The following is a 9,857-nucleotide window of genomic DNA, read 5'->3' as shown; positions in this document are numbered from 1 at the left end:
ACGGTCATGAAAAGTCAAAGTCCAACGTCCAGAGTCTGAAGTCTCTGTTACCACTTGGAGAGACGGATCTCAGAACAGTCACTTACAGGCAGGAAGTCATGAGATGACTGCCACTCTGGGCAGTAGGCTCGAAGTTCCCAGGCTGACTGCGAGGTGAGGAGTTGGCATTGGCTCTGATGGAGTTTGTTCCTGCCTTGTGCTGCTACAGAGTAACAAGCTGGCTGGCTTTTCGGCTCTAGACACGTGGAGATCCAGAGGTTCACCCTGAGGGGATGGGGAGCAGTGAAAAGAGCTCTCCTTTTATCCTTGCCACTCCAGGGAAAAAGGCCCCTGGTGGGGGCCCGGGTGTCAATCAGCCACTTCCTGGAATTTCCCGGGCGCCACCAGTCTTCTGTCTAGGACAGGGCATATGAGCTCTGTCCGGTGCTGTCAATCACCATGGGAGGACTTGAGATTAGCGTCCTTAGGACACACGTCCAGAGGCGTCTGTTCAGTCTGAGATGTTTTTCTTGGCAGACACTAAGCACACGTGGTGTCATCAGCTCCTACCTTAGCATAAGTAACTCCATTCTTATTGTAGTTTGTTTGTGGTTAGCGGTGCTCTGTAACTCATTTAGGACTACCATGAGTTTCTCCATGGTCCACCTCCTATTAGTTGTGGGGTAAGCGGTGATCCATGACTCGTCTTTGGGACTCCTGTGCGATTCCCCACAGGGTCAACCCCTGCAGAGATCTTGGTAGGCCAATGCTTCTATTGACAATGCCTAGAGAAAAAAATCACAAAGTTATTAGAGAGGCATGGAAGCAATGAAGACCAAACATCTAAAGAGAAGGAAAAATGTTCCCTGAAATCAACTGCCGATTTGGGAAATGGATCAAGGAACAGAGGGCCACTGTTAGGGGAAAGAGAAACAACAAATCTTAGCAGTCACGTGGAACTGAAGTGACAAAATTGAACACTTCAAAGGGTCTCAAATTGACAGATGGTTTCTTCTCGAAACAGTTGTCAAATTCTGGCACACAACCAAAAGTTACAAGTCATAAAGAAAACAAGATGATTAAAGAGATAATCAATAGAAAACAGCTCAGGGAAAGCAGGGCAACATATAAAATAGATATTTGGATTGAAGATAAGGACTTTAATCACACTGTACCATATGAACACGTAGTTATTACAAATAAATTAAAAAATAAAAATGCTTTGGTATGATTTATAGGCTAATGGAAGTACGGAGAAAATGACAAATAGCATAGATAAAATAATAGAGAATATCACCATAGAATTTGAATCTGTTAAACATATGTACATTATAGCAATAACAAATATTACAGTGGACATTAAGAATTCAATGGATGTGTTTAACTACAGGATGGAAACAGCAAAAGATAGGATTAATAGGCTAAGAGATTCTTAGGAAATATCCAAAATGAAGCACACAGAGGAAAATATAATTTAGAAAAGAACATAAAAGGGTAAGAAACCTGAGCCTGGATCAAGGCACAGCTATTTTAGACTAGGCCTCCATCTTGTAACTCGGGCCTGACCAGGCCCTGAACCCTAAGCCAAAAGCTCCTGGAAAAAAATAAAATAAACTCCCCTTGTGATAAACTCTCCTAGCAACAGCCAATCAGCAGATAGCAGGGAAATACCTAAAGTTCCAGGTGTCTTTTCAGGCAGTTAAGGTGATTGATAACATCCCGAAACCCTGCAGTTTGGCACCTACACCCTAGCAGCTCAGACCCTATACGTTAGCCAATCATTTTAAAAAGCATCAACCCAAAGCCATCCAACCACCTGTACTAGGTCCGTTCCCGCCGCTGGATGCACTAATCAATTTTAAGAGATGTTCTTTGAATTTCCCGCGGAATGAGAGGATTTTCTGCATGGTGCTATAATGTATGGACTGTTTCTGAAAACCCTATAAAAACCCTGTTAACTGAAGAGTCCAGGCTCTCAATTCAGATCCAGGCTGGAGCTTGCGATAAAACTCTCCTGTGTTTTACAGGGGTATCAGCTCCCTTGGTGGTCTTTAGGGACAATGGAACTGGGCATAACAATGGTATGTACAAAAGGCCTCCCAGAATGAGGGGATTACAAAGACACAGATAAAGGAAGTAATATGAATTCTAAGCAAGCTTAGCCCAAAGAAAACACTTGTAACATGATATTAAACTTGAAGCACCTGGCACATTTGGTTAAAACTGATGAAAACTGTCAGGGACCATGCAGTAGGTGGCCTTACCTCTTGGTAATAGAAAAACCTGGCGTGTCAGATAAAATGTACTATAAGCCATGCGCCTGTAACCGCCCTGCCCCCCTCCCTAATCTTGTAGAAACCATGCGCCTGTAACCGCCCTACCCCCCTTCCCTAATCTTGTAGCTTCCCGTAACAGGGCCCCTTCCCGTAATAGGGCCCCGCGGGTTTTTCTTGATTGCGTCAGCACTGCAGTAGCGAAGACAAGCCCTTCCTCTTTCCCATGCCTCAATGATATATAGTGAGCAGTTCAAAAAATAAAGTTGCAGCTTGATCAGCACTTGTCTTGCTGCCATCCTTGTGTCTCCTGCCCCTCTCATTTCTCCTTCTAGGTACTCGACCCCAGTTGCTGTCCCGCGGGTCGGGACAGAAAACTACAAAGAGAAAAGGTAGCAGACAAAATGAAAACTCTGTTCAAAAGAGAGTGAATAACAGCTCTGACATTTGAATACAAAAGAAATCAAGAGGTAATAGAATTGTTGTTAGAAAACTGGTGAGATGAGTCCTGGTTGGTATCTGCGTGTTGATGACAATTTATGAGACCAGACACAATGGTGAGAAGAGGCAAACAGAGGGGCTGGTAGAGAGGGAGCACCAAGCCACTGGGGTCTCACAGTCTGGAGATATTTGTATGTTTTTAGCATGTCATTTCCAAAGAACAAACATAATGGTTACACAATAGCTATTGTGAAAGCAGAGCCAGTCTTAATGGAGATTTTTCTAACTTATTTTTGTTAAAGCCTAAGTCTTGTCCATTGGCAAATATTTGTTACAATGGGCTTTCATTCTATTTTGTTTAGTGTATTCTGTGCTAGCAAGGAGCTGTGGAATTGAGTTAGTCTGGCCTGCTTCTTCCTGGGCTCCCTCAGAATGATAGCTTTAAAAGGTGTTGATGGGGCCAGCGCTGTGGCATAGCTGGTTAAGCCGGCGCCTGCGGTGCTGGCATCCCATATGGGAACCAGTTTGAGACCCAGCTGCTCCACTTCTGATCCAGCTCTCTGCTATGGCCTGGGAAAGCAGTTGAAGATGGCCCAAATCCTTGGGCCCCTGCACCTGTGTGGGAGACCTGGAAGAAGCTCCTGGCTCCTGGCTTTGGATCTGTGCAGCTCCGGCCATTGCAGATAATTGGAGAGTGAACCAGCAGTTGGAAGACCTTTCTCTCTCTGTGTGTAACTCTGACTTTCAAATAAATCTTAAAAAAACAAAAACACAAAAAAAAAAAACAACGAGTGTGGCTTCATCTCAATAAAATTTTATCTACAAAAACAGGCAGTGGGCCAGATTTGGTCCACAGTACACAGTTTACTGAGCCCTGGCTTAAACCTCAGTTATAAAGATCCATTTTTATGCTTTCTTTTAGACATTCTATAGTTATAGCATTTATATTTAGATATTGATCAATTTTGAGTTAATTTTTGTTTATGATGTGGTTAGAGTTGATTTTCTAAAGGGCAATAAGGCTCACAAAAATGTTACCCTCCCCCACTTCCTCCCGCCAGAGACTCCCCCACCCCCACCCTCACTCTGCTCATGACCTTTCTCAAGCCCCCTTACCAAACAGCTTGCAAAACAGACAAGCAGAAAGCCCCCAGGAGGCCAAGTTTCCTTTACCACTGGAGGCAAGTTGCAGCCATCTAAAAGCCCGACCCTGCATGCAAGAACAGACTGTGGCCCCTCTTTGCTTCAATAGAGCAACCTGTCTCTGTTGAGGTTAGTCTCCATCTCCTTTCTCTGTCTTCTTCCTGGGGGCTATGAAAAACTTGAATGCAGAGGTGTTCCAAACCTTTCAGTTTCATTTTTTGCTCATATTTTTTCCCCCACTTTCAGTATTGCTTGTTGAAGACGCTTCTTTCCCACTTTGAATTACTTTGGCACCTTTTTCTAAAAGAAATTGACCATAGATGGATCTATTTCCGATTTCTTACTTGTTTCTGTTGACCTATATATTTATCCTTATGCAATATCAAAAATTGTTTTGATTACTATGGCTTTTTAGTGGATATGCAGATCAGAGATTATAAATATTCCAAATTTTTCTTTTTCAAAAATTTTTTACTTCTTTTTTGTCCTTCCCATTTCCATATAAATTACAGAACTCATTTATTATTGTATATTTCAAAAAGAGTTATGATTTTGATATTCACTGTATCAGAGTTAAAGACAAATATGACAGTTGACATGTTAACAAAACAGAGTCTTCTAATCCACAACTAGTTAGTGCTCTGACATGTACAGTCTTATTTTCATGTAGAATTATGCAAATTTTAAAAAAGATTTATTTATTTATTTGAAAGGTAGAGTTACAGAGAGGCAGAGGAAGAGAGAGAGGTCTTCCATCCACTGGTTCACTCCCCTAGTGGTGGCAATGGGTGGAGCTATGTCGATCTGAAGCTAAGAGCCAGGAGCTTCTTTCAGGTCTCCCACACAGGTGCAGGGGCCCAAGGACTTGGGCCACCTTCAACTGCTTTCCCAGGCCATAGCAGAGAGCTGGATCAGAAGTGGAGCATCAGGGACTTGAACTGGCACCCATATGGGATGCCAGCACTGTAGGCAGCAACTTTATCTGCTCTGCCACAGTGCTGGCCCCCTCTACAATTTTTGTTAAAATTTTTCATAGTAATCTTCTTGGGTTCCAGTATTATCATTTTTTTTTTTTTACTTTTTTGCTTCAAAAATATTATGTCAAAAATATTTAGCTAGACCAAAAAAAGATAATCATTTTGGTCATGCAACAACAATCTGAATGATCCAGAAATAAGTCCTGTATTTTAAAAAGAGAGGATAATTGTGTCTCTTTTTATGGTTAAAAATAGGAGATTTGCTACAAAATAGAAATTATTTAATGTTGTGTCATTGAAAATGTAAGGTTTTTTTCTGTTTTTTTTTTTTGTTTGTTTGTTTTTTGACAGGCAGAGTTAGACAGTGAGAGAGAGAGAGAGAGAGACAGAGACAGAAAGGTCTTCCTTCTGTTGGTCCACCCCCAAATGGCCGCTACTGCTGGCGCGCTGCGCCGATCTGAAGCCAGGAGCCAGGTGCTTCCTCCTGGTCTCCTATGCGGGTGCAGGGCCCAAGCACCTGGGCCATCTGCCACTGCTTTCCCGGGCCACAGCAGAGAGCTGGACTGGAAGAGGAGCAACCAGGGCAGAATCCAGTGCCCCAACTGGGACTAGAACCGGGGGTGCTGGCGCCGCAGGCGAAGGATTAGCCTAGTGAGCTGCGGCACCGGCCGACAATGTAAGTTTTAAAAGGTAATTGAAAACAGGAGAATGGGAAACTATTCATCTATATCACAAAAGCACTATAAATCCAAATAACTCTGTTTTGCACACTGTGAACTCACAATCGATTTTCTCTTTGGAAAGCAAAAGAAATCTATGAACTTCCGAGCCTTCCCCATTGAAAAAGCTAACAACAATGACCAATCTAATGTCAGTGTTTCTCCCTTAGTGTTTCCACTTCAAGAAAACAAAGATTCTAGAGAAGTAGTTGATTCCAAGGGTCGGTGCTGTGGTGCAGTGCGTTAAAGCCCTGGCCTGAAGCGCAGGCATCCCATATGGGCGCCGGCTCTAGTCCCGGCTGCTCCTCTTCCGATCCAGCTCTCTGCTATGGCCTGGGAAAGCAATGGGGGATGGCCCAAGTCCCTGGGCCCCTGCACCCACGTGGGAGACCCGGAAGAAGCTCCTGGATTTGGATCAGCCCAGCTCCAGCCGTTGGGGCCATCTGGGGAGTGAACCAGTGGATGGAAGACCTTTCTCTGTAACTTTGTCTTTCTTTTTTTTTTTTTTTTTTTGACAGGCAGAGTGGATAGTGAGAGAGAAAGACAGAGAGAAAGGTCTTCCTTTTTGCCGTTGGTTCACCCTCCAACGGCTGCTGCGGACGGCGCATCTCGCTGATCCGAAGCCAGGAGCCAGGTGCTTCTCCTGGTCTCCCATGCGGGTGCAGGGCCCAAGCACTTGAGCCATCCTCCACTGCCTTCCCAGGCCATAGCAGAGAGCTGGCCTGGAAGAGGGGCAACCGGGATAGAATCCGGCGCCCCGACTGGGACTAGAACCCGGTGTGCCGGCGCCGCAAGGCAGAGGATTAGCCTGTTAAGCCGCAGCGCCGGCCATAACTTTGTCTTTCAAATAAAATAAAAAAAAATTTGATTCCAGATTTGAGGTAGAAAGTAGAAATTAACCTGGAAAATCCCACACTGAAGAGAACAGAAAGTAAGTGTCACCCTTTAAATAGAGTATCCTAGAATTTGTAGGTATTTTTGAAACCATCACAATTAAATTATTTCAATTTTTAAGAAAGTATTGTATACATCCTTATAAAACTCAAATATGGAAACATTCTATACAGTAAAAATTGAAATGCCTTTATTATTAAACATAACTATACCCTCAGTCCAACTCTCTTATTATGACTTTATCTGCACACACACACACTTCCATTTTGTTGGTGTAATTTAGCCAACTCCCAACTGAAAGGCATAGATGATCCATTTCTCCCTGTTCTCTATTATAAACGTTGTTGCAGTGAAATATTTTCATCTTGTCCTCCTAGGTCTATAAATTAAACACCTAAGAGAGAAAAATATACAGCATTAAAGGATATGTGAATTTTTTTTTTTTGCCCATAATCAAAACTTTATTGAAAAACTGACATCAAAAAAGGGGATAACTTGTATACCTTATAAAATCAACCAAAATTACATGATCTTAGTAGATTCACTAGAATCACTGAACTTATGATAAGGCTTTCCGTGAGAACACAAATCCAGGAAGTTGTGTGGGTCACTAGTGTTGCTTTCTTCTAAAGGAACAACCTCCTGTAGGCTGGCACAAAACTGTAGAACAGCCTACACAAAGAACCACTGTTTGGGCACGGCTGAAAACCGCGGTGATCTTGTAGCAACCTGGGCATTTTACGTCCATAAAATAAGAATTCGGACTTTGAACCAGCCGTTTCTTTTTATGGTTCTTCTTTTCCTCCTCCAAAGAGGGAGGGAGTAGATCTCTAGCCAAGGGCACGTCTGCGGTGTGCGAGCCCGGCGCCTCTCACCGACGCTGGCTACTCCCCTAGTGACAGCACGCGAGCGGGCCAGGATGTGTGTATTCTACAATGTGATGGTAATTGCCAAATGGTGGGTTTAGTGGAAACTGCTGTGAGAAGGAAGTTGTCCAAGGAAGAGAGGACAGGTGTCTATCAGCTACAGAGCTTGTAGGTAGCTGAAAACAGACTAAAAGTCGCTCATGGGAGACCTGGAAGAGACCCACAGCCAGGCTTCGATGACACTGATAGGTACTCGGCAGGCCAAAGCACTCAGGACAGCCACGGCTGATTGGCAGCAACACACAGGCAGTCTTCCCGCATACAGAACGGGTTGCGCCTCAAGATGCAACAGCCAGCCCCACGAGGCTGCGGGAAGGGGATGGGAAAGGAAGGGACACAGTTTTACTTCGCAGAGGAAGGGCCGTGGCTCATGAAGCAACAGCAGCCACAAGGCGTGGAGGGTGGGCTTACGTTTGTATGAGCTCACGCTAACAATGAACCGTGTCTTGTGGGTCTTGTGTTTGCAGATATCAGCCACGGAGAAAACCGTACCAGCCAGGGCCAAGGTTCTCAGGGCTAGGGTACAGACAAAGCAAGATGTTTTGTTCCAAGAAGCCTCCGAGATAGCCAGATATGTAGAGTTCCTGTTAAAGAGGTTTCATAGGTACCTTAGCTACTACATACATGTTGTTTTGAATTGAAGAGGTCCTCTGTTCCCTAGCAAACAAGAACACGGGATAGAAAAGCCATCGGGATTCTGTCTCTCATCTTCTCTATAGTCCAGTTTTCTCTACTTCTCCATCCACACAGTAGAGGAGGACCCTACCAGAGCTTCTGCATTTACATTCCTGTCCAAGAGACCCACCTGCTTGGAACCCTGGATTCAACAAGGAGACTCCTTGCCAGCAGAAGGCTCTGCCCCACAAACCTAGGACCTCCCAGGGCCAGGACTAACCTCCACGTGTCATAAAACCCCAGGGTTGAAGGTAAATTCTTTCCAGAGAAAAGGTAATGTGGCAGGGACCCCTCCCCTAAGGTAGAAAAATACTGGCTAAATGCAAAAGCCTTAGAGGATTTCTGGGAACAGGGAGTGGAAGGGGCTTTCTGAGAAATAGCTCAAGAGAACTAGGCCAACTGCGGGGATTCTAACGCATGCAGGTGTAAGCGGTGCTGTAGCTCCAATCAAGACGTATGCAATCAAATATGTACGAGGAAAGTTACCGTTGTTTGTGCCAGGGTAAGACAATGCCCTGCTTTGCTCAGGGCTCAGGATCTGAAGACAGATTCCTCTGAGCCTGCCTCCTTTCCTGTTAAGAGCCTTGGTGTCCCGCCTCTCTGTCCGAGTATCCCACTGCAGTATCCTGTGACCTCTTGAGCTCCACATCACTGGTGTTCATCAAATTTACTGCTGTATGTGGACAAGTTTGAGTCCCAGCTGTCTTTTTAAAGATTAATGTGTTCACATGAAAGTCAAGAGTTATGGAGAAGAGAAAGAGATCATCCATTAACTGGTTTACTCCCCAGAGAGCAGAAATGGCTAGCGCTGGGCCAGGCAGAAGCCAGGAGCCAGGACCAACCATTAGCAGGGTGCTGGACTGGAAGGGGAGCAGCCTGGATCTGAACCTGCACCCATATGGGATGCGGGCCTCGCAGGCGGTCGCTCTACCTGCTATGCCACAATGCCAGCCTCAGCTTCTCCACTTCCAATCCTGCTCCCTGCTGAGGTACCTGGGGAAACAGCAGAAGAGGGCCCAGATACTTGACCCCCTGCTGCTGATATGGAAGCTCCTGCTTCGGCCAGGGCGAGCCCTGGAACTTCTCTGTGTCTGTCTCTCTCTCTCCCTCTAACTCTGCCTTCCAAATAAGTCAAAAAGATCTGCCATCTGCTAGATCAGCTCTCTGCTGTGGCCTGGGAAAGCAGCAGATGATGGCCCTGAAGGACCCTTATCTGGGGGAGGGACAAGAAACTAGGCCTGGGCAAACATCAGGGGCTTCTTAAGAGGTTAGATGTTCCCCAGAGTCCAGCGGGCAGGACGTTCTCTGGGAAGGAAAAGTCAATCCCCTTCAGAGAACCTCTAGGCACGCCCAGAGCAGAACTGCCCCTCCCCTCCGGGAAACCTCTGGGCGCGCCCAGAGCAGAGCTGCCCCTCCCCTTCGGAGAGTCTCTAGGCGCGCACTTATGATGTCACTGCGACCGGCCAATCCTGTAACACCTCAGCACTCTCCCTCAGCATTCTCCGGTATGCTAATTGTCCCTCCGAACCAGCCAATCCCGTGCCACCTCTGCATTCTCCACCAGCACTCTCCACCAGCATTCTTCGCCAGCGTTCTCCCGTATGCTAATGGTCCCTCTGAACTGACCAATCCTACGCATGCGCATTAGGAATATGCTAATTCGTTGCCTATATAACCTGTGTGAACCTGCCGCTCAGGGCTCCTCACCTCCTGAGGTGGGGGCCCGTTTGTGCAAACGTTCATTAAAAACCTCGTGCTTTTTGCATCAACCGGTCTGGAGTCTGGATCTTCGGGCGTCCTCCCGAGCAAGTGGGCATCTCTGCAGCTCAG

General features: G+C 45.7%; 1 protein-coding gene across 1 annotated transcript; it reads right to left on the bottom strand.

Annotated features, from left to right (window-relative positions):
• Positions 1 to 6,918: 6,918 nt before the first annotated feature.
• Positions 6,919 to 7,332, bottom strand: LOC133750420 (small ribosomal subunit protein eS27-like). The gene has a single exon (XM_062180030.1). It carries the CDS (start codon positions 7,172 to 7,174, stop codon positions 7,037 to 7,039), a length of 138 nt encoding a protein of 45 aa, XP_062036014.1. The 5' UTR covers positions 7,175 to 7,332; the 3' UTR covers positions 6,919 to 7,036.
• Between the last annotated feature and the right edge of the window lie 2,525 nt (positions 7,333 to 9,857).

The sequence above is a fragment of the Lepus europaeus genome, chromosome 21 (genome assembly GCF_033115175.1).
Source record: "Lepus europaeus isolate LE1 chromosome 21, mLepTim1.pri, whole genome shotgun sequence".
NCBI classification, from domain to species: Eukaryota; Metazoa; Chordata; class Mammalia; order Lagomorpha; family Leporidae; genus Lepus; species Lepus europaeus.
Note: the sequence above shows the minus strand (reverse complement) of the source record. Positions and strands in the feature narration are given on the sequence as shown.

Excerpts from the sequence above, each read along its gene's own strand:
- LOC133750420 (XM_062180030.1), bottom strand. The coding sequence starts at position 7,174 with ATGGACGTAAAATGCCCAGGTTGCTACAAGATCACCGCGGTTTTCAGC.